The sequence below is a fragment of the Mytilus californianus genome, unplaced genomic scaffold (assembly GCF_021869535.1).
Source record: "Mytilus californianus isolate M0D057914Y unplaced genomic scaffold, xbMytCali1.0.p SCAF_11, whole genome shotgun sequence".
Classification (NCBI taxonomy): Eukaryota; Metazoa; Mollusca; class Bivalvia; order Mytilida; family Mytilidae; genus Mytilus; species Mytilus californianus.
In genome coordinates, this window is record NW_026262593.1 from 38,925,017 (window position 1) to 38,951,101 (window position 26,085).

Sequence of the window (26,085 nt, forward strand, 5' to 3'; positions counted from 1 at the left end):
TATTATTCGATGCTGTTCATGATAAATTTAAAGTTGTGCACCATAGCCTGCTACAGAATCCCCTCTTGAATGTTGTTTGTAACAAAAAGAAATCATATTTTGTAAACGAGATAAGAAACAAAGACTCAATAACTAACAAAATCAGAAACAGAATTAATTTGTATAGGACGAATCCTTCTGAAGTCGTAGTATTACCATATCAGGTGATCTGAAAGGGAAAGCTGTCACCCTTGCACCATATTTTTGTTGAAATAAATAACGAAATTAAGACTGTGGACGACACAGAATCATACAATAAATAGCTGCTGTGATACAAATTTTATTTGCCTTGTCAATTAGAGATTTGACGGTCGGAAATAAAGTTTTAATTTCGATGCAAATTGGAGCTATTAAAAAGAATATTTGTGATCGTCACATCAACAATTGACGGTGTTACCTCTTCAAATATGGAACTGATCCTAATGCAATACTCGTAAATGTTCAAAATAAGACATTTGAAATTCCCCAGAAGGTTCGACTGTGATTTCGCAACATTGTTACCAATGTCCAATGATAGTCAACATTTCAGGAAATATCAATAAAGTATGAAAAGAAATGACCGTCAATTGATTCATGAAGTCCCCACACTGGTTGTCGTAACTTTCAGGGTTTTTCCCCGACTTATGAGGTTGAACGTCCTTTGGTATCTTTCGCCTATCTTTTGCAGTCTTGTGTTGGACTGGACAATAATATGAGACCTATGCTATGATCTCATATCATAAATATAAACCTTCAAAATTAAATTCAAATTGCTTACTATGTGACATGTGCTACATGTACTTTTAATTTTTTGCAGATCAAGCGGGACACGAGATAGATTTTTCTAAATGGTAAGCATATTTTAGTTTGTTTATATCAGAATTAATTTGTATATCCTGAGAATTTTGACAATACCACAATCTGTCCCCCACATTGTATGTTGTAACTTGGTCTTGTCATATGTATTAGGATGAATGACAGATGAAAAGACACGGCATAAAACATGGACATTAATATCTGCTATATATTTATTTTGAAATAGTAGTTCAATATAGGCAACAGTAACTTACCGATGTTCAAATCTCATAAACCGATTTAGAAGCCAAATCAAACAAAACCATCATAGTGTCTTTTTTAGTTTTCATTTATCTTGTGAATCAAATCGAACTTTTTTCTTACTAGAATACATTTCAAACATATATAATATTACATGTATATTATATATATTATTTTATATATAATTTGCTACATATTTCGCTATCCATCATTTCTCTTATCAGCCTAAAAAAAACCAAATACCTGATTTTAACTTATGATTTTAATTGCTTTATAATGTTTCTCACACAGTATATGTTTTGTTGAATATCATGAACTATCACATCACATTTTTATTTTTAACCTTGTTAAAATTTCGTGTAAAAAGAAAACTCTGGTATTGTTTTATTTATGAATATGAAAGAAATGAAGAAATTCTTTTCAAGTTCGGTTAGAAAAGCGCCCGTGAAATTTTATCACTAAATTTCATTATATTCTAACACACAGAATCTGGAACGATGACTCATTTCTAACGATGAAAACTACCCTTCAATTGTCCAAATTGTTTAGTTTGTCATTCTAAAGTTACGTGATTATATTGAACACATTATCCACATAGAACTTGCAATAAAGGATACAACAGATACAGTTAAGTCTGCCTCATATCTTGGTTTACATCTAGAAATTGACAATGTGGATCGGTTGAGCGTAACACTTTACGACAAAAGAGATGATTTCAGATTCCCAATTGTGAACATTCCATTTCTTAGTAGTAAAAGTCCAGCAGCGCCTGCATATGAAGTATATAGCTCCCAGTTGATACGATATTGCAGAGCTTGCATTTTCTATCCTGATTTTCTTGAGGATTGCTGCTTACAAGGAAGCTATTAAACCAAGAGTTCCAAGTGGTGAAGTTGAAATCATGCCTTTAAAAATATTACGGACGCCATCACGAGTTGGTTTACCATTATGATATATCTGTTTCACAGATGACGACGGATATGTTCCAATTGTCGTACCACAATCACAGTCCTCTATTCCTGGAATGTGACCTGCCGAATTAGACTTAGCACCCGGTTTGTATTTACACGAGCAACACGACGGGTGCCACGTGTGGAACAGGATCTGCTTACCCTTCCGGAACTTGAAATAACTTATCAACGTATTTTATAGGAGTAACATGACGGGTATCTTAAGTGGAGCACATGAGATTACCCCTGTTTTTGGTAGGGTTTGTTTTGCTCAGTTATTGGTTTACTATTATGTGTTTTATATATTGTTGTCTTTTGATCGTTTTTCGTTTTTTGCCATAACATAGTAGAGAAGGATTCGTAATTTTTTATAATCTTCTCTGTCGTAAATAATGCAGGGGTATTTGTCGTGAAGAGAGGATAAAGCATCCATAAGCTCGGGCTTCTTGAAGGGATAAAAAAACCCGTGTGCTTATAGGACATTGTAGATTTGAAAGCGTTTCTGAATACATGACCGAAAAGCTTTTTTCCATGTAGATAAAGTGTGCAGTTTTGGTTCATCTGGATCGGGTTTTTTCAATTTTTTGGCGTAGTCCTCAACTGCATTCGTCTTCTCCTTAAGTTGACTATCATTGAACCAAGTAAATGGTCAGGCTGGTTAAAGTGTTTTATATAGAATAACTGTTGTCAGAACTATTATCATTAAACCGGTGATCACGCATTCTTTAAGCCAAAAACGGACTAAAATTAATAAATTCTTGAAAGGTTTCATACAATATTCAGTTCAATATTTTGTACTTCGGATTGATTCACGTAAACCTACTGTTGACTATAAATATCTATACTGATTTTTTTTCTCAAGTGGAAAAATATTGACTTTTACCAACCGTGATTTATATTCTAGTGAACAATACAGGACTCTATTCCTTCAGCTCAAACTTTTCGAAGCACTAAATTTATCTGTGCAACAAGTATTTGGTGATAAGAACAATGTAATAAATCCATTTAATCGTAATAAATCAATAATACATAGACTAGGCGATTATATATTAATGTATTTTCAATTTCAATAGTTCATTTATTGAAAACTGTAAACAACTTAAACTTAGTAAATACATTAATACTGAACAAAAGTGATTCCCCTTAAAAACTGTCAAGTTATGGGTAATGCGATTGGGTTGAAATTATGGTCTTCTTATTGCAGTTTTATTCCTTTATAGGTTATAGTAATAAAATATCCCAAAAAGGTCGACTATAAAGATTTTTTTACAATACCGTAAGAAATTCAGACATTAATTAATGAATTGTCTGTTAACTATAAAAAATCATTCTTAATATGAAAATGAAAGTTTTCCACCTCGTCTCTATCGTACTTAATTTAACATAAATAGTGGGGTTGACAACGAGTACTTGAGTACTCGATTATCGCTTGGTAGTATCTAGTATCGAATACCAAAATGATACACGACTGATCGGAACCCTGCAAGGACGTATATTTTAGACGTTACTAATATAAATCAAATAATACTTAATTGATACATGGAGTAAATGAGCTATTGCTTACAACATACTCACTAATTCTCGTCCAATGGAAAGAGCAAAAGAAAAAATATCATTAGTACTATTGTTTGTTTAATCTTTATAAATGAAAACATGAGAATAGAACTATAAAAGCATTTTAAGTTGTGCTTTTCAAAAAGAAGGAATTTTAGATATATAAGTATTAAATTGTACCTGAAGCAGAAGAAATCTCCATTTTTGAATAATTCATCCTTTTATGTTATTACATAACTATCAAGTATGGTAAGTAAAAGGGATGTAAATTATTGTCATTTCAACGGATGGAATGAAATAGCAATGAGATAGTTAGAAAGTGCTTGCTATTATACTGACACATGCAGAGGAGTAAACTTTGAATTTAATGTGTCCCTTTCACTAAGGACAGTCAATAACATCGGTCACTCAGTATTAGTATGATATCAATTTTCCGGAAACATATCTAGAAGAGATTATGTTTGGATAGAGAGAAAACAAATAACAAAGGAGTAGTATTTCTAATAAATGTGCATATAAAACTACTTAGAAATATGTATGCAATCTGCTTTCATTAGAAAAAAAGAAGGCTTGTCTACATTGTTTTACTTTCAGAAAAGTTAAATATTGTCCTACATTGTAAACTTATTAAATTTTAACTATTTGATCAATGAATGACATGAACAAATATTTAAATTATAACATTTCTGAGTTACAATACATTATGCAATTATTTAAGTTCTCAGTTTTCTTTCAGTGAGAAAACCTAAAAAGTAATAAAAATCAAATATTTATGAAAATGAATTGATGTGAAATTATATACCTAAATCATAAGTTTCTCGTGTTTACAATTTTTGAATGAAATTTCAATCTTAAAATTGTATAGTTTAAAGAACTATGATTGCTTCATTATATGTGTGCCGTTTGTCACGACTGTGATGTAATTTGTTACCGTTTAAATTTGTCTGAAGATGGACTTCTAGCTGCTTCTGGCACAAGAAATAATACCTTTCCTTTGAAATATACAAATTTTCGCAAAAATTCGGTTGCTTTCCATGTTCCAGTGACAACGGATCATTTCGTTCTCTTTGAAAATACTTCTTATAGGTGCAATACCATGTGTTGCTAAAATAACCCGAACAGCAAATTTTGTTTTCGCCTATGGTTACACTGTTGTAGTTTGCTTTTTTTTAAATCTCGTAATCATGACAACCTTAAATCTACAGAAGTTGACAGAAAAATTTTCGTTCATGCTTTGTAATGTACATTTAAGTTAATTCTATATAAAAATAAGGAGATGTTGTATGATTGACAATTAGACAACTATCCACACAAGGTCAAATGAAGTAGATGTAAGCAATTATAGGCAACCATACGGCCTTCAACAATGAAAAAAAAACCATTTCGTATAGTCGGCTATAAAAGGCCCCGACATGAAAAACACGAAACAATTTAATTGAGAAAACTTGCGGCCTAATTAGTAACAAAACAATATACGAAAAACAACTATGACAGATAAAAACCAACGACAACCACTGAACTACAAGCTCCTGACTAGTGATTTTATCTAGTTTACTCGTGAAAAATTCTCATGAAAAGGTAATAAAAAAGGTACATAGATGAGAACATCTTTAACATGATCACATTATTAATTACGTCAAACTAATTTTTAACTGGTTTACTGTGAAAGAGAGGTGAAATATAACAAAGGTACATTCAAACTCACGGTAGGTATAGTGTCCGGCTAGGATCGTGGTTTTTCGAGTGATTTGATCGGGTTTTTTCGAGTGTGACCACTTTTTTTCGAGTGAATATGATAAAAAATGTAAACAAACAGACGTCCTTTCTAACAAGACGTGATATAGAAGCTTAAGTTTTATATACAAGGATATACAAGGTGTGTTAGTATTTGAGATAAAAAGATATTATCAATCCGACATTATTTTTCGTTAAAAAAAGTTGAATTTAGCCTTACAATGCTTTTATTCCAAAAACAGAATAAAGCCATTTTTATACACATACCAATGCAAATGTCGATGGAAATGCATACATGGAATCCATATATCCTTAGATATACAGACACTTTACAAAAATTTTTGTTGTTGCATTGAAAACGACATTTTGAGACTGAATTCATTTCTATGTGTCGGGTTTTTTCGAGAGCAGTCCGGGCTTTTTCGAGTGCGTCCGTGTTTTATCGAGTGATTATACAAATTTACTATAGCTTAGAATGTTATGTGTCAGTGTATTTGCGTTTAAAAACAATAAAAAAGGGTTCAAATTGTGTACTTTTTAAGTCACGAAACCAATGCATTCATCAGTTTGATAAATGTGTACTAACACTTACACTTTATAAACAAGTATCGTTCATATGTATATATTGTTGTTTGTCACATCTTATAAATTACATGTACAGTATATATTCATGATGTCAACAATCTAATGTATGCATAGGCAATTTGGATTAACACGTACGTACAAATAGTGAATTAAGCTGATGAATTATTCATTTCATTGTTAACTATATATGAAATTTAATTCAGATTTTATTTACAATGAGAATAAAAACTGGTCGGATTAAGTCTGTCAATGTGTGTGAATGAGGGGGCATACCTCTTTTAGTAGAATATTTTTTATTACATAGCATTTTCTGATTCTTCTCTGCTGTCCAGTAGGTTTCTTACTCTGTTTTATAATAACAGCTGCGCCATGGGCGCATGATACGCCCGTCGCGTTTTCAAAGAATAAAGTTCATTCTCTTATGGTTATGGCTTATTATATATTTCTTGCATGAATAGACATTTCTTATATCACACTGCACGGAGTGTGATACGAAAAAGTGATACGAAAATCTGCGTTAATTTTATTTGCTTATCCAGCATTATAAGACGACATTACGGCATTTCCATTGGCTATTCGTTAGGTCATTGACGACCATCAAAGGTTACGACGATGTACATTTCGTGTGCAAAACACTAGACCAACGATTCGCGGAAATTTTAATTTAACACAGTGATGGTGTTGACCATAAGACAAATAGGTTTAACAACTTGTGAGAATGGAATATCGCTTGATATCAACTCTCGTTATTTAATTCAAGTAAGTAAGTAAGTAAGTAATTTCCTCTATTTTATTCAAATAGTAATGATAAACTCACCGGAGGCTCGTTTATTATTATATTGAAATTAAATAACTCGAGTTGATATCAAGCGATATCCATTCTCACTCGTTATGAAACCTATAAATAATTTCTCAATGTCATATCAAAAATTTATGTAAAAAAACTAAAAGGGAGGTTACCTTAATCTATATAAAGCAGTCACCAAAGTTTCATGAAAACTCCTCAAAGCACTTTAAAAATATTGTCCGAAAACTGTAAAATCATCCCTTTTTGACCAAAGGGTCAAGTGAGCTTTTCTCATCACTTGGCATCCGTCGTTGTCCGTCGTCGTCGTCCGTTAACTTGTTCATTGTGTTGTCCCGTGATGCTCGGAATTATACGTCTAGAGTTTTAATTGCTGTTGAACAGATCACAATCTGAGCAGCTTAATAACTGTATTTTAATGTTAAGGATAGCGGATCATGTGCAACGCAATTTTTTTAACAAAAATCTTCTCCTCTGAAACTTATGGACCAAGTTCATTATAGATAGAATAAACAGCAAGAATGTTCAGTAAAGTAAGATCTACATACAAGTCACCATCACCAAAACAGAGAATTTAGTCATGAATTCTATTCTTGTCTTTAAAATAGAAGAGTGTCCTTTGTTTAATATGCACTGCAGCACATAGACCAAGGGGAGCGACACAGGCTCTTTAGAGCCTCTAGTTTGTTTAATAAAATCCCATAACTCGGAAACGTAAAATCTAAAAATTTTAAAATTCTAAAGGGAGGATACCTTAATAGATATAAACAATTCACCGAAGTTTCATGTAAATTGGTTACCGCGTTTTTGAGTACTTGTCCGACATGCTGACGACGGACAAACGGACGGACAACGGTATACCATAATACGCCCCGTATAAAAACTTCGGGGTTCACCTCGAAAAATATTATTAACTGTGACAACAAAAGTACCATAAAATGAAGTTGAAATGATTATGAGTCCCCTGCACTATGTTCTAAGGACCTTTTAATAAAGAATCCAATAATTTCTAGTTTAATACTGGAAAGTTGTGGTAGAACGTTTTCCGAGCAGAAATTTTGCATTAAATTGAAAATGGTTAATTTTGATCAACGTAGTAATATGTTTTGGTGATTTATTGAGAAAATATTATATTGTCATTTATTAAATTACATTTATAAACTAGAAAAGTATTTTTTTAAAGTCAAGAATTCATTTTTTCTTATTAAAATTTCTGTTAAAAACCCGGACTATTTGTTTAAAAACCCGGACGGTTTCACAGTTCCTCTCGAAAGAAACCGGACAATAACAAACACTGAATTTAATGGTTGAATACAAGGAAATTGTGCTTCTTTGTTACTCAAAACATGTAGAGTATTCAAAATAAGATGGGTAGTCATGTAAAAGACTATTTTAATTACGAATTAGCAGTTAATTGACCTAATCGCATGTTTTTTCACTCGAAAAAGCCCGATCTACACTCGAAAAAAATGGACAGATTCACTCGAAAAACCACGATCCTAGCCGGACACTATACCTACCGTGAAACTCATAAGTCGAAAATAAACTGACAATGCCAAAAAGAAAAAGGCTAAAAGACAAACAATAGTACACAAAACACAACATAAAAAGCTAAAGACTGAGCTACATGAACCCCACCGGCGTTGATCGCAGGTGCTCCAAAAGGGTAAGCAGATCCTGCTCAGCATGTGGCATCCGTCGTGTTGTTAACTGGTTTACTGTTTGTGACGTTAGGTGTTAACACGGACTCAGTCTAATAGGATATATATTATATTCATTTTATATTAATACCTTTTTATGGAAGGTGGACCAATAAAGATGACGAAAACGTTTATTTTCAATTAAAACTGTGCTGAAAAATGAGGATGAAATTATGCACTTTTAATTTTCTATTATGAAGAAATATTTATGTTCTATTATAGATGTTTATTTTTTACATACGTTTTTCAAATTGAATACTTATGTTTTGTCCATAGAATTGGGACTGCTTTATAGTAGCGCTTTTCCCATTGCAATCTTAAAGAATGCAAAATGTCTTTTATAGCGCACTATTTGTAGTCATATTTGTATTTGTCCATATTGAATAAGGTGCATGCATTTGATTACTTGATAACAATACAAAGGCTTTGAAAACTGAGTCCGATGATCTTAATTTGTATCGAGTTACATAGGTGAAAAAGTTTGTTTATCCAAGAAATATGGACCTGTTGGTTTGGTTTTGATTGAAAAAAACATTTAGAGGTCATTTACAAATCTTATATTCATAGGACTTTTTTTTATGTCATTCTCTAAAATGCAACTGGACAAAATAGTAATTGCATTTTTTGTCGGGGTTTAAAGGAGAAATTAAAGTCATCGTGAATTTCTTAAGAACATAATGTTAAGGAATGCATCCCTTTGTATGTTTCCCTGTAATATATTTATCCTAACACACATGTTACTTCAAAAAGTAACCAGAAGTGACATGTTTATCGAAATTAATATAACTGTATTTATTGTTATTTTCACGATTTTTTTTGTATTCTTATTTTATAATTACTTTCTGATTTTATTGGTTTTGTTTTGACGGGAATGTTTTTTTATGAATAATTCCATATGAATTTTTTTCATTTTTTTCCTTTTTGAACTGAACTTGTAAGCAGTTATTTCTTAACCACAACAAATGTTAAAAAGTATGCTACTCTAAATATATATTTCTTACTTTCATTGATTATCGAAAAGCATATGTAAGAGTTGTTATCTCAACTTGATAATCCAGATTGAAATAAAATATTTACACATAAAATTTAAAACTCTTAGCACACATCCATTTTCAGAACGTTCCTAGAAGTTTTATGCCTTATGTTATTTCATTTTTTCAATTTTCAGCAACCAATTTTACGAGCACATCGGCCTATGTGTGTCATTAGAATTTTACGTGCAAAAATGGCGTTGCTATGTGAATATAACAATCGAAAGTTTCAGTCTGTACGGCTTTTAAAAATGAAATATCTTTTACAACATTTTTTTGTTTGTTACAGCGAACAGTATGATAGGTGATAATCTCCTATTCCAAATTCAGGTTTTGAATTGAATGTGTATTTGAGGTTGAATCCAACATGGCTCTACCTGTCTTTTAAGAGAAAAAGATGTCCAATATGTTTTGTTTGATTTGCATCATGACATATCCCAAGGTCGTTTTAGGTTTTACTGATAGGTTCTGACTTTTTACATTGCATTTTATAAAATAGCAAAATTGTACATGCTACAGTGTTGAGTATTTCAATCAAAAGGATATTTTACAGTTTTGAAGGTAATATCTTATATCATACACGACAAAGGATCCAAAATGCTTACGTATTACAGTGGTCCCTGACAACACACATTTATGTTAGTATACAAACGCTTTCGTGAAGACAATGATTTTTTGTAATTCAATTATCATGATTATACAATAGACTCTTTCGTGTTTTATTTAAAAACTTCTTACATGATTCGCTTAAAGCAACAGGAAGTTTGGCAAATATTCAAATTTTGTACAAATAAAAGAAACATACAAAAGTCCGAATGGGTAAAAAATTCCCAAATTTTAGTCCAGGTACTGCATATTTTGAAAAATCTGATAATCTGATGAACTTCACAACTTGGACTCAGATTAACATTGTTTTGAAATTCAAACTGACTTATCCGTTCCTTCTCGTGAAATAGTAGTATGATAATTATTTACCTTTGAAGGGCATACATAGTTTTATGGAAGTTTGGTTGAGTGAAGCGGTAATGCGTGTTGAACATTTAGTAATTTTTGATAGCTAAGCAGGACACAGTTCAGTTCAGCATTCAGGATATAATTGCTCATGGATGATTATAATTTTATATTCGAGTGGGTAGATTTTGGTTGCAGTGATGTAGTGTCTAGAAATATTGTAAATGAATTTAGTAGTGACATTAAAATGTTCTTCACTGAAACGACTGCATTAACTTTTATTGACAATAGAAACAAATAGGAACAATGATACTTTGCAGTTTTGATTATCTTCGCCTTTTATGATATACTGTTCCATCTATATTGTTTAATTGAAACTGAATATTCGCCTTCCAATATTCACAAATATTGCACACACTATCATATAGATTTAAATTGGAGACGTAGCTAGGTTATCATGGTATTTTTGTCATTTGCTAAGTTTTGACATAAAATAAAAGGGTTATGGCACGCACATTGTTAAATAGTATCCAGTTTTAAAAATCAAATTCACTTCGAATCCAAGCTTGGCTTACATAGAACAATATTAACCAATATTATTGCAATTACGCTGTGATATTTTTGTTCTCATCTCGTTTTCTTAAATTAATTTGTTTCTTTATTAAGTTATAACAATTAAGGCTGTGTTATACTACCTGTATGCAATTGCACCAGTCACATTTTAATCAAGACGATCGTAAAGCATACATATGAAGCTTATTAATTTTATATTTTTATGGTTGAAAACATTTGTTCATGCATTTAATTTGACAGGTACATAAACGTCCTAGTGTTTAAGTGAAATTGATAAAATTGAAAACGTATGTAAAGCGGTAGTTTATATAAATTTTAACATGTAGCTGTATCAATGGTTCATTCAGGAAGTTGGCATATTTCACGCTATTTTTATTTATTTAGTATCTCAAAAGATATACATAATAAATAGACAATGAATACAACAATAAAAAGACTTAGTACAGAAAGTTAAAACTAGGAAGTCCATAATGTAATATTTGAGAGACGTGACTGTCATTTTGATGACGAACTGATAGCTTATAGATAATTGATTTTAATCGTTTTGTTTTATCAAATTACAGCTTAACTTGGCATGCGATCAGTATGTTTTAGTTTAGATTTATTAAATTCTTAATAGTATTTGATAATCTCAAAGCAAAATCATTTAAAAAAAAATTTGCTAGTCCTCGAGGTTATCATCAGCTCAGTAGTCAGTGCTTCGGTATTAACTTGTTTATTAACATACCTTGGTCTTAATATGTCCTTTGATTGAGTTAAGCTATTTCAGTTGATATTTTATAGTGTGTCTTTCTATGTTGTGATGTTACACTATTGTTTCAGGAAAAAGGGTGAAGGTTTGGTACCATTAAAACGTTTAAACCCGCTGCATTTGTTTGCACCTGTCCTAAGTCAGGAATCTGATTTTCAGTAGTTGTCGTTTGTTGATGTGGTTCATAAGTGTTTCTCGTTTCTCGTTTTTTATATAGATTAGACCGTTGGTTTTCTCGTTTGAATGGTTTCACACTAGTAATTTTTTGGGGCCCTTTATAGCTTACTGTTCGGTGTGAGCCAAGGCTCCGTGTTGAAGACCGTACTGTGACCTATAATGGTTTACTTTTATAAAATTTTGACTTGGATGGAGAGTTGTCTCATTGGCACTCATACCACATCTTCTTATATCTACTTAACTACATGTTAACAACTCCTCGTCCAATCAAATTGCTTTAATTTACCTTCTAAGTTTCATAGTACATACTTTTTCCGTGTACTAAATAACTATGCATGAATGAACACGAAGGTACGATTTCGTTGTATTGTAATTAAGATATTAAGAGCAAAAAGTGCCAATGGCTGTTTATGAATAAAATTGTGTGTCCCAAATTAAAGAAAAGTGTGTCATTAGTATTCACAATGAATTGTATACATCTTGATATAAAAATCATTGTTAATTTAAAAGACAAGTTACTATCAATTCAATATAGAATAAAATATATGGTTCTTAATTCCTTGATCAGAGTACAACGCAATCTTATTATTTATTGTGGTCATCCATTATTCATGCAGTTACTTTGTACACAAAATAATTATGTACTATGAAACCATATGAAGAGATGAAGATAAATTCAAGCAACTTGGTTTTAAACGTTCTTAAGGATCTTTACCCCTTTCATCATGATTATGTGATAATGCAGAAGGAAATGTGCCACCTGTATCTATATTTTGACATGGCTTTGATTGTACTTTAAAATGAAATAAAAATCTAGACCGGTAATCTTATAATTGAATTCTTGATAGTTGTTGTTTAAATGTCTATCCGCCAGACTATCTATTGCGACATAAATCTATATGTTTCTAAATTAACATAGCTTTAGTTTAACTGTGAAATTTATAAATGTTTTCAACACTTGTAGAACGCCCATTACCACTAAAATACATATGCCTGTTTTGTGGTTAATTTATTTTGTCATCTTATCATGCAAAAGAGAAGCGAAAGATAACAAAGGGACATTCAAACTCATAAGTCGAAAATAAACTGACAACGAAAAAACAAAAAGACATACAACAGTATACAAAACACAACATAGAAAACTAAAGAATGAGCAACACAAACCCCAACAAAAACCGGGTGTGATCTCAGGTGCTCCGGAAGGGTAAGCAACTCCATAAACCCGGTGATAAGTCTTATTCGGTAGGAAAAAACACGGGATGGTGGTTACGACAGTTGGAACATATCCGTCGTCATCTGTGAAACAGATATTTCATAACGGCCATTCAACTCGTGATGGCGTCCGTTAAATTTAAAAAAAGGGATGATTTCAACTTCACCACTGGGAACTCTTGGTTTACTAGCTTCCTTGTGAGTAGCAACCCTCTATCCAGGAAATCATGATTGGAAATGCAAGCTCTGGAATACTAGTATCGTATCAGTTGGGAGATATAAACTCAATATACAGGCGCTGCAAGAACGTTGCTACATAGAAATGGAAATTTAAAAGTTGACATCTCTTTATCTCAATATACATACTTACACCAGCAGCTACTATCTTTTCATTCGGAAGTAAAAAGTCTTTAAAAATTACCATTTTGTATATCTGATTGACATATACTTCATTAAGTACCAAAATCGTGTTTCCTGCATTAATAAACTCCAAATCTGGTAAATCATTGTTACAAATTTAACAAATGTGACAGCTATAAAACTAGTGAGTAAATTTACATAATATAAAACTTGGTTAATGAACTCCGTTTTACAAACACCTGTTTAACAAGTCGTGGGCAAAATAAACTATCAATAGACCAATCATTATAATTCTCCAATATTAAATATGTGCCAAGTCAGGAATATGACAGTTGTTTTCCATTCGTTTGATGTGTTTGAGCTTTTGATTTTGCCATTTTATAAAGGACTTTCCGTTTTGAATTTCCCTTGGAGTTCGGTATTTTTGTTATTTGACTTTTTCTTGGACGGTTAGTGCTAACGGTTTTGCTCTGAGACTAAGGCTGTGTTCACTTCAAACGTCGTGTACGTAAAATCTGTTTACAATTAGTTTCACGTATTGAAAACTGCTTTGACATAAAATTTATTCTCATCCGTACACCAGTTTTAATTAACTTTACGTGAGAACTGTTCACACGAGAACAGTAGAAGAAACGTATTTAAAGTGGATACATAGAATTCAACTATTTTTTTGTAATCTTCTGTATCAGTTAGGCAACGCAGGATTACTGCATTTTTAACTTAAGTCCTCTAATGTTGTTGTTTTCCCGCATATGCTATTAATTTTTTTCTGCAAATTGTCCTGTAGCCATAAATTTATTAATGTCTAGCCAGTTTCTTTGCGAGTCCACTCACAAAACATTTTCAAGTGAATGATGTGTATGTTGATTGTTTTGAGTCTAAATCGGGGTAAGTAAGGGAATGGCCTTTATATATTCCATGGGGCGGGGGAGAAGAAGGGTTTTCAAACTGAATCTTCTTGCCTGGCAACTACTGGAAAAATAACCTTACCAAAACAGGATGAAAATGAATATTCTGTCCTACAAAATGAAGGACGATGCAGGAAACAGTTGTGTACAAAACTGAAATAAATTTTCGCACGAACTAAACAAATAGGTATAAAATTAATATTCTATTCGTGAAAATTCCTCCTGCAGCCCCCACCCAAAAAATGATATTAATTGGTATATAACTCAATTCATAATATTATAATATTGTTTCTTCAATAGATGTTTCTTCCTTAAATATTCACTTATTCACAGTTATATGTTTAATCATTTTGATATTTTATCACGATCAGTTTGCAGACTGGTCATGTATTCACGATTTACGACGACGGGTGCCACATGTGGAGCAGGATCTGCTTACCCTTCCGGAGCACCTGAGATAACCCCGGCTTCTGGTGGGGTTCGTGTTGCTCATTATTTAGTTTTCTATGTTGTGTTTTTTATACTGTTGTTTGGCTTTTGGTTTTGCCATTTTTATTTACCAAAAGTGGACCAAACTGGCTGCTAATAGCAAATTTCAATATCCTGCCCTTTTAAGTGCTGAAAACCAACAAAATCATACTTTTATTTTTTGTCTAAATTTTAGCTAATTCCATATAATAATAATTAAGGTAACAAACCCTATTCCATGAAAAATCAAGCGAAAGATACCAAGAAATATTCAAAAGGCAGAAATCGAAAAAAAACGGAGAGCGCATGGGGTAAGCTCATGTGCTCCTCCACTAGTGGCAACCGGCATTTTGATAATGGTAAGTAGAAATTTGGTCATAGGTCTCATTCGATGATGTCACGATCGATAGAAAGAGGACAGGATTGTGATTACGACAATTTGTACATATCCGTGGTTACATTTGTGACACAGATATTCCATGACGGTCAACCAACTCGTGATGGTGTCCGTAAAACTTTCAAAGGGATGACTTAAATTTTGCCACTTGGAACCATTGGTTCAATGGCTTAACTCCTTGGTTTTTACATTTTACATTTATACAAGGTGAGAAGAAGTTAACGTCAATTGGTATTATATGCAATAATGGATGCCGTGCATAAAGACGTGATTCTGCTGCTATATTCTGTGTGATTCGATTAAAGCAGTGGATTGACCAATTTTTGAACGCTCGTCTCGGTAAGAAGATCCTCGGAATGATGATGTGTTCATTTGACAAATTGCACTTTTTTACCTTCTTAAGCTTGCCACACAATAACAAAATGTAACAGTAATGTTCATGTTATTTAAGCATCGTCATACTTATTGTCTAGATTCATAATCGATTGAATTAGTGGTAAATAAGGGTAGTTAATTAATGTTCAAATTTATACATTTAAAGGTTTTCTTTCCATATAAAACCAAATGGTCAGATCCTAAGGGTTTATCACCCTCCTGAGGATGGAGAAGTTTTAGCAACAAAGAAAGGTTTGGCTGCTATGTTATCTGCAAAACTACATGACAAAGATGAAGTAAGTCATGCTTCTTTTAACGAGTGATACATTCACTCGTGTATGCAAGAAAAGTTGTAGAAGCAAACAATTATAAAAAAAACTGCTAGGAATGTATATATTTTGAGGAACGAAAAATTATCCTGATACTTAATAAAAAGTTTTCTATCAATAAGGTTTAAACGTATAAATTATACAGGGTATATTGATTTTAGTTAATTGAATATAAAAACAAAACAAAAAAATATTTCCTGATTGTTGTAATAAGAAAGTATGTGATATTATTTACACGATACATGTTTTACATATAGGATTTATAGTGTTATTAAAGAATATTGTTGTGACATTTTTTTCAAGTTCTAATTATCAAACATTTACACTGTTGGTGCGTGGTTGTTGCGAGTTTGCCTTAGCCGTATTTGGCACAACTTTTTCGGATTTTTCTGCTGTCAATGCTCTACAATTTTGTATATAATTTGGCTTTCCAACTCTTTTAATTCGATCGCCTCTGATGGGTCTTGTGTATACGAAACGCACGTTTGGCGTTCCCAATTATAAGCCTAGTATCTTTGATAAGTTTTACAACCACTGTGCTGGTTTACGTTTCGTCCCCGATGATATCACCAGCCCAGTAATCAGCAATAATCTGCTAACATCAAATATCATTGATATGTTCATTTTCTGTAAATTAACTGTTATGAAATGTTGAAATATTTAAATCACTAAGGGAAGATTGCTTTAGTCGTATATGGCAAAACTTGTCGGAATTTTCTGTTATTAAGGGGGTAACCAACACTTTAACTTATATAGACTTGGCTTGTTTAATTTTCATTAAATTTTGACAAAATATATACTTGGACCTACAAAAAATTCAAGAAACTTGAACCATACAAAGTAAAACAACAAAAATACCGAATTCCAAGGAAAATTCAAAATGGAAAGTCCCTTAACAATTGGCAAAATCAAAAGCTCTAACACATCAAACGATTGGAAAACAACTGTCATATTCCTGACTTGGTACAGGCATTCCCTTATTTAGAAAATGGGGGATTAAACCTGGTTTTACAGCTAGCTAAACCTCTCACTTGTATGACAGTCGCATAAAATTCCATTATATTGACAACAATGTGTGAACAAAACAAACAGATATACCTCATCTCCTTTATTTTTATAATAATAGGCAAAAATGTCATAAACAGGCGTACAGCAGTCAACATTGTGTTACAATCCTAATCACTATAAAACAAATATGTCAACAAAGAAAAACAAAATGGCATATAGACAAAGCACATACGCAAAAATGAAATACAAGAATACAAAAAATGACCATAGCACAATAACACAATGGCAGGATGTATAAGTACCGAGCCACGCAAAAAGGATATTACCAAAAATGGACCAAACAGTAAAGGTTAATAATTTACAAAGACAAATAAAAGAACACTATAACACGTAATTAAAATGATGAACAACGCAAGTACCTAGAATCTATACATCAAGACTATCATGTATTATTTGTGAAGTTGATATGGAATATTTATCAACAAGGTCTTGGTATCTTCCGATGAACTTTTTTTAGAAAAAGGACGAGACGTTCTTTGACATAACCCGTGTGTATATGATAAAAAAAAACTTTATACAGTATGTTATTTTCGTGTAACTGAAACATGCCATTCAAATAAAATTCAAAACATGACTAGTAAATAAACTAATCATAGATACATATGTACCAGGATTAAAATTGTATACGCCAGATGCGCGTTGTGTCTACAAAAGACTCACCAGTGAGGCTCGCATCATAAAAGTTAAAAAGGCCAAATAAAGTACGGGGCTGAAGAGCATTGAGGACCCAAAATTCCGAAAGGTTTTACCAAATACAGCTAAGGTAATCTATTCCTGGGGTAGAAAATCCTTCGTATTTACAAAAAAAATAAAAGTTTGGTAAACAGTTAATGTATAATCATGACCATGTCAATGATAATTCATGTCAACACAGAAGTGCTGACTACTAGGCTGGTGATACACTCGGGGAGGAACCCTCCACCAGCAGTACTAGTGGTATCGACCCAGATGTTGTAAATAAACTAACAAATACCAGGATTACAATTTTATACGCCTGACGCGCGTTTCACGCGTTTCTTCTACAACAAACTCATCAGTAAGGCTCGAATAAAAAAGTTAAAAAGGTCAAATAAAGTACGAAGTTGAAGAGCATTGAGGACCCTAAATTCCGAAAGGTTTTACAAAATACAGCTAAGGTTGTCTATTCCTGGAGTAGAGAACCCTTAGTATTTCGAAACATTAACAGTTTTGTTATAACCATGTCAATGATAATTCATGTCAACACAGAAGTGCTGACTACTTGGCTGGTGATACTTGGGGTGGGGGGGGGATGGAGGGGGGGGAGGAAACCTCCACCAGCAGTGGCATCGACCAAGCGGTTGTAAATAAACTAATCAAAGATACCAGTATAAAAATTGAGGACCCAAATTCCGAATGTAGTTTTACCAAATACAACTAAGGGAATCAAATCCTGGGGTAAATAATACTTAGTTTTTTGTAAGCTATTTAGGAAAATAACGTTTACATGTAAACCAATACCGACGAAATTTGGCAAGAATGTGTAGGAATGTTTCTGGAAATGCAGTTAGAATTTAATAGAAGATATGAATTGCCGTATACGTCAGGACATATACGCACTAAAAGTATTGAGACGTTGTGGTGTTTTAAAGTGGACACGTTTTGGGGAATAACAATTGTCGGACACGTTTAGGAGAGTATAAAACCGGACAGGTTTGAGCGAAGTTGATAATTGGACATGTTTGGGGAATGTGGAATTGGACACGTTTGGGCGATTTGTAATTCTAAGGACATGTTTGGGCAAAAAGGACACGTTAAGAGGATTGGACACGTTTGGGGAGATGCCCACGTTTGCAAGTGTAACATATATATAAGGTTTTATAAAAGAGAGCTCCATTTCTTCTATTGATGAACAGTTATTTTATAATTATGACCATGTCAATGATAATTCATGCCAACACAAAATTGCTGACTACTAGGGTGGGGATACACTCGGGGAGGAAACCTCCACCAGCAGTGACATCGACCCAGTTGTTGTAAATAAACTAACAAATACCAGGATTACAATTTAATACGCCAGACGCGCGTTTCTTTTACAACAAACTCATCAGTAAGGCTCGAATAAAAAAGTTAAAAAGGCCAAATAAAGTACGAAGTTGAAAACCATTGAAGACCCAAAATTCCGAAAGGTTTTACCAGATATAGCTAAGGTTGTCTATTCCTGGAGTAGAAACCCCTTAGTGTTTCGAAAAACTTAACAGTTTTGTAAACAGTTAATTTATAATTATTACCATGTCAATGATAACTCACGTCAACACAGAAGTGCTGACTACTGGACTGGTGATACACTCGGAGGGGGACACGATTGAAGACGTCGGGTTTCGGTTGGATTCGAAAAAAAAATATCAAAGCCGATATCTACTGACATCTGGAGGATAGGTGGAGTGATCCGTATAGACAAATGTACAAGACGTGGTACACTATGCACAGTGAAAGATGAAATCACTAACTTCAGCTTTCAAATAAACAGACAACAGATAAGAAAAAGAATGGCCCCAAAAAAAAAAATTTTACTTGCAGTGGTTTTATTATTTTTTATATCAATATGAATATCATTTTTTTTTAACTTTAAATGGAAGTACTTTACAATTGTGAAATCAAAAACATTTTATCTTGCAAGTTTTCCCAGTGTTTCAACGATTGATTAAGTGGTTATTTATTAACATTAGTTTGTACAACGCCGGTTGTTAATATTTAGCATAACTGCGAGTTTTAGTTGCAACACATAAGTTGACTGTTGAGTGGTTAATGTTCAGTGGCAAATATTTAATGCATATTTAGAGGGAACATTGACATTGCAATTAATTAATTTTGTACATACATCGTTTACTAAGTGAATTTTTTTTTGTACTAATATATTCATGTGATGCCTAACTATCTTATTACTAGTAATATATGAGGGTATCGCAAGGTCGGCTTCCGGCAGAAGTGGTTTCTGGGCTTTTAAAGAGTTACTGTCCCATTTTCACAACAACAAAACACATTAAAAGTTCCTATAATAATTTAGTATCGATTTGTTATTAAACAACATATGTGATTACGAATCACTAGTTAATAACGGTGGACACGTTTGGGCGTTTTTAAAATATGGACACGATTGAGCGTTCGTATAGACAGGAGACGTTTTGGTCTCAAATGGACACGTTTGGGGATTAAGCACGTTTGTGCGTTTTTGAAAAATGGACACGATTGGGCTTTCATAAAAAGGACGCGTTTTAGGGCCTTTATCAACTATACAAATTTAGAGTTCAGTGACGTCATATGAACAACTTTGGGGGATTGGACATGTTTTTTTTGGGGGGGGGGGGGGGGGATGGACACGTTTCTGAGGGATATATATATAGTATGAGCATTAGCATTAGCTCAAATACTATCATCCTGCCTCCAATTTGTCCTTCTGAAACATCTATAAAACTTGTGAATAAATTGAATATATTCTGAAACAACTAACACCCATTTCCCAAATAACGGTGTCATTCACTGAATTTTGATTTATACATGAATGTTACCTAAGCTGTATTTGGCAAAGCCTTTTGGCCATCAATGCTCTTCAACTCGTACTTTATTTTGCCTATCAACTGTTATGATTCGAGCGTCACTAATGAGTCTTTTGTAGACGAAACGCGCGTATGGCGTACAAAAATATAAGCCTGGTATCTTTGATGCGTTATTTTTTCGTGACATCAAGACTTTAGACTGTGTTGTATTTCACTTGACCTAATAATATTTCTATTGGTTTCTGGCATTTTGAGTTTTGCTGTGTCACAATCGTTTCTTTGCTATCAATTTAACGTTGTTTTGCTGAAATACGAAAATAGCATCATATGTCTTTTTAACCCTGTTTCCAGTTTAAAGATATTAAACGCCACTTGTTACTGTTGCCCGGTTGACAAGAGGGAGACCACATTAGTAGTATGTCAATAGTTTCAATTTGTTTTAGTTACAAGAAAACAACGGAGAATGGAAGTATCAGACAGAAGAAATAGGAAATGAAGGTATTAGTATTAGACATTTTCCCTTGAAATAAGTCAGCTAACGCAACACAATATATAACAAAAACGTACATGCAGGTCAACAATTTTCTTTGATGTTAGATAAACAGTTTTTGTAGAATTTGAACTTGATTATAATCAAATAAAATTGCATACATAATATATATATATATATAACGACTAATGTAATGATTTTATTTACAAACATTTCATGTGGTTAAATATTAACATATTTGAAACATTTATGCACCATTGCTGGTATTTCAAATTAAAACATGTATAACGAAGTATATACACATCATTACCAAGCATGAATGTATATCTGTATATAACCACAAGTTGAAAAGGATTGTACGACACACTCTATCCGTCGAAGGGAATTGGATTTGAAAGGTACTTTCGATTGTCTGAATGCCTTTGCCACAGTTTGTTGTTTTGCAGTAAATCTAAGTTGAACAAACGGTCTTTCTATCGGTTCTGCTGTTATTGAATACTAACATATCATGACACCCCATTCATATAACGCTCTTTCCACGTAAAAAAAAGTATTGCAAGCAGTTCTCGTCAAACTATGTTTAGGCCATTTTTCGAAAACGATCATACATCTATATTTAAATTTTAAAAAAACGAGAATTAAAAACTTAAAGACTTGAGAATTAAAAATTGCACACTATGTTATAAAAAAGATAATTAATGTATGTGCAGATATCTAATTAGAAAACATTGGGTGAGTTTGGATATGTACCCAGGTTATACCTGTGATTAATCATATATGTATATTCGGATACCAATGGTTGAAAATTAAGCAAGATAAATCTGTTGTGACCTTTTGTACCAGAGTTCAACCATGCTTCTAGGTAATTTACTGAACTTCAGCATGTGAAGATGAATTGTCTCGTCATATAACATGACAGAAATGTTCTCACTAAAGACGGTTAGATACATAAATCGGTTTTGAAAGATATCTTAGCTTTAAAGTGCACTGGGTAGACATTAAATAAAACTAATATTTGTTTTAGAATTGTTTAATAAACTTAAATTCTTGTATGGGCACACAACACTTACGGTCGACGTTTTCAACCTAAGAAAAACTTCGGTATATTATTTTTTTGGGGTGCGCAATGTCAACAATGTTATAAGTGGAAACGTAACATAGCAGAAGTCGGCGCACACCATGAAAAATATTATTTAACCCTATTAATTTTGTATGTATCTACACTAAAGATAAAAAGAATTATTCATATCTAAAACTTAACCGTACTGAAAGACCTTGTTGCTTAAATTGCTATTCCTTCGGGTACTTGGTGCGGTTTAAAGAAGCTTGGTGCACTAAGACGGCATTGGTGGTGTTTAAACATGCCGAACAAACAATATGATGTAATTTTTATAGGAAGATTGATAATAGAATTAAATGCAAAGAAGGGAATAAAATTATAGAAACGTTATTTAGTATCAATATGTTAATAAACTTTAAACTTTTGTGGAGATAAATTTATGTTAATCAATAAAAACAACTTCTAACGTGTTTCAAAAATTCGATGAATTCGGTCGGACTGGTGCATGTACATATACTATTACGTCCAAAATATTCAATATGCCCATGACATTATCGTATGTCCATAATAAATATACCAGTTTTATATCCTAAAAAGACAACTAAATCCCATCCATTTCTTTCAGGTCCACATTCAGCAAGATATATTGTGAAGGATACAACAACGGAAACCGAGTTCAAAAAGATTAGAAATAGCAAATTCATCGAACATTCCAAAGGGTATTTTGAAAAGGTATTCTAGTAACCAAAATTTAGTTATATAAGTTACTATTAGTTTGGAAAACAATATAAAGCCGTGTGTCCAATTAACATTTACGAATAAAAACAACACATAAAACCAAAAACTTACACTTGGAAAGCTACTGCCAGATGAGTCCATAGCCCCGGGTTAACGCTATATCTAAAAATAAATGGAATGTTATGACTGTTTTGCCGAGTGTGAATTCGCATTGCTATACGATGTGTCTCGGTATTTATACATCCAACATTCATGTATTTAGTTATGATGTTTCTTTTGTAAGTCTGGCGTGATATTGTGTTATGTCTTATCGTTTATGGTATAAATTCTGTATTTTCGGTACATTTCACATATGTCTTATTTGTCAGTATAGTCGAGTTACTCGTGGTTCGTCTACAGTGTTTTTGTTTTATGTTGTTTGTTTTCAAGTGTGGTTATACTGTTTGTTCTTATATCATCTTGCCTTATATTACAGTTATTTTATTTTTATTTTCTATATGTATGTAAAAGTTAAGACAATAAATCAGCTATTTCATTTATATGATTCTAAGTTTGAAGCACAGGATATTTTGTTCATACACAGTTTTGATTTATAAGAAAAAACGACATGGTTAGAAAATACAAATAATAACACCATTCAAACACAATTCCATTTTAATATTCTTGTCATGGTTAGAAAATACATAAAATAATACCATAACAAACTCAATCCCAATTTTATATTCTTGTACGTGTCTACAATAAAACAAATCTATTCTATTTTTAGAAATTTACCTGTGATAATACAAACGTCACAAAATTACGTCACATTTTGTGGCGTTGATATATTCGTGTGACGCGCAGTTTATTCTTCGTTTGAGGTGACTAGTGTACTGTCGTAAATTCATGGGAGGTGTCCGTTGTTGTTCTGTGGTTTACATGTTGTTATGTACTATTATATTATTTATTTATGTATTTCTCTGTAATGTTCTGGGTGTTCTTGCGTTTATTTGTACTGTATTCCTGTCACGTAATGTTGTCATTTTAGCGGTGTTTTTAACATTGCCATATAAGCGGGAGGTTTGGCTAGCCATAAAACCAGGTTCAACCCACCATTTTTTCTTAAAATGTCCTGTACCAAGTCAGGAATATGGCAGTTGTTATCAAATAGTCTGTTTCTATGTATGTTGGCGTATGTTTTTGTTGCAGTTCAGTGTTTCTGTTTTTCTGTTGTTTTCCTCTTATAGTTGATGTGTTTCCCTCGGTTTTAGTTTGTAACCCGGATTTGTTTTCGCTTAATCGATTTGTGACTATTGAACAGCGGTATACTACTGTTGCCTTTATTCATCTCATATCTGATAAATGGTACAGGTAAAAATGAAGTCAAAAAAAAAAAGATTAAGAGGGTATTTTAATAAGGTATTTTAGTAACCAAAATGCAGCTATATAGTGTATATACGTTTGCCCCAACAGATTTTCGAGGAGGAAAGACTGAAATCGACAATATAGGAGTTGTATGGTTGCCATCACGAATCGGTTGACAGATAGACCTGTCTTTGTCTCAACTCATTTGCGACATGTGTTCACATTCTTTAGATCATTAGGTACCAGAATAGTCGTCAACTCTATTATTTTACTGATGATTATGTCCTATTCTCAATTGTGACATTTGTACTGAGTTTCTGTTATCTCGGTGGTTTTTTTGAGCTCTTCAAATTTTTAATAAGCTTTGGATTTTCAAATAATTTGGCCTCGAGTAAAACTGAAGAGACATTTATTGTCGAAATGCGCATTTGGTGCAGTTAAATTGGTACCGTAAATGTATATTACCTTGGTTTGTCTGCCTTAACCACTGGTGGGACGTCAGCCTATTTATTTGTCGTGGTTTCTTTTACTAGAATCAACGCTTGTTAAATCCGTCACTGAAATGCAGTCACAAAATCATATTCAATAATTATTGATATATAATGTTCTTTCCATTAACAATCCAAACATTTCTGCCTGGGTCCCATTAATATATCCTCTTGAACTAGAGACTAAAGAAACCACAGATACAGCTTCCTCTGCATCATTTCTAGACATTTACCTCGAATTTGACAACAGCACGTGAGTTCGATCCCAATTTTTATGGAGTTTGTGTCACTAACTCTTTACATATCTTTTTTGGTGTTTTGAAGAAATGTTCTTTGTCTTTTCCTGGATTTTTTTTCGGCCATGGTGGTCTTTTTTCTTTGAATCGTGAGTTTTGGTTCCCCCATTGGTGTCTCCACTTTTAAAAACAATCTATTAAGTAACCGATGTTGCATTATACATATATATTACATCTTAAATTATTTTGTTTATTGAATTTAAACATTTCAAAGTATAGACTTAAACTGTTTCGTTTGTATATCCCTAATCACTTAGAGTACCTTTTGAAAAGATAATATACATGGATGTCTGTGAACCCAATTTTGAATTCAAAGCACGACATAAAATTTTTCAAACTACGAAAAATTAGATATTTGATTAGAAATAAAGTCGTTATCTAATATCAAATAAAATTGTATTACAACATAATTGATATATACTTTGAAATACACGGATGGCACAGTCCGAATCGCCATTAAACACATGTCACACTATTTATAACGATACAAGTTGGATGTTTCATTGTATATATTATTGAAACAAATTTAGGTGAATACATTTTTAGAATTTAGAGAAAAACGTTATTCATAACATGAACATTCTTTGTCTGTTTACTTGTTTAGATCGAAATTTTAAATTGACACTGATGATCTGTAAAGTTCAAGGTAATAAAGAATTTGAATTTGAAATAAAAAAAGCAAATTTACCAACGAAATAAAATCTGATTAAAATACAGATACTGTGTCCACTCTTTGCTTACAACTGTATTTCAATCAGATTGCAACGTAAATCAAAATAAATGTTATGAATGTAGTCAATATTACGTTGCAATCTGATTGTAATATTTCATTTGCTCCTATCAATATAAAAGAAGCAGATGTGGATATATGATTCTCAATTAGACAACTATCCAAAATGAGACCAAATGATGTAGATGTAAGCAACTATAAGCTATAACAGGTCCTGGCATCACAAAATGTAAAGCAATTGAAACGAGTAAACTAACGGCCTGCATTCAATAATACAAAAAACGAAAAACAAATATGACAGATAACAACCAACGCATCCACTGAATTAGAGGCTCCTGACTTTAGACATGTACATCATGACAGAATGTGATGGAGTGAAATATGTTTGCGAGCGCTTGAACCTCCCCTAACAAGGAACAATG

At 32.6% G+C, this 26,085-nt stretch overlaps 1 protein-coding gene across 1 annotated transcript in view; it reads left to right on the top strand.

Annotated features, from left to right (window-relative positions):
• Window positions 1-26,085, top strand: part of LOC127720901 (uncharacterized) — a 212,232-nt gene that overhangs the window by 5,402 nt on the left and 180,745 nt on the right. Inside the window, exons 2-5 of the mRNA XM_052227641.1 lie at window positions 836-869; window positions 15,772-15,901; window positions 20,961-21,015; window positions 22,693-22,799. Of these exons, the coding sequence (XP_052083601.1) occupies window positions 15,869-15,901; window positions 20,961-21,015; window positions 22,693-22,799 (195 nt within the window). The 5' untranslated portion in view covers window positions 836-869; window positions 15,772-15,868. The remainder of the gene's footprint in view (window positions 1-835; window positions 870-15,771; window positions 15,902-20,960; window positions 21,016-22,692; window positions 22,800-26,085) is intronic.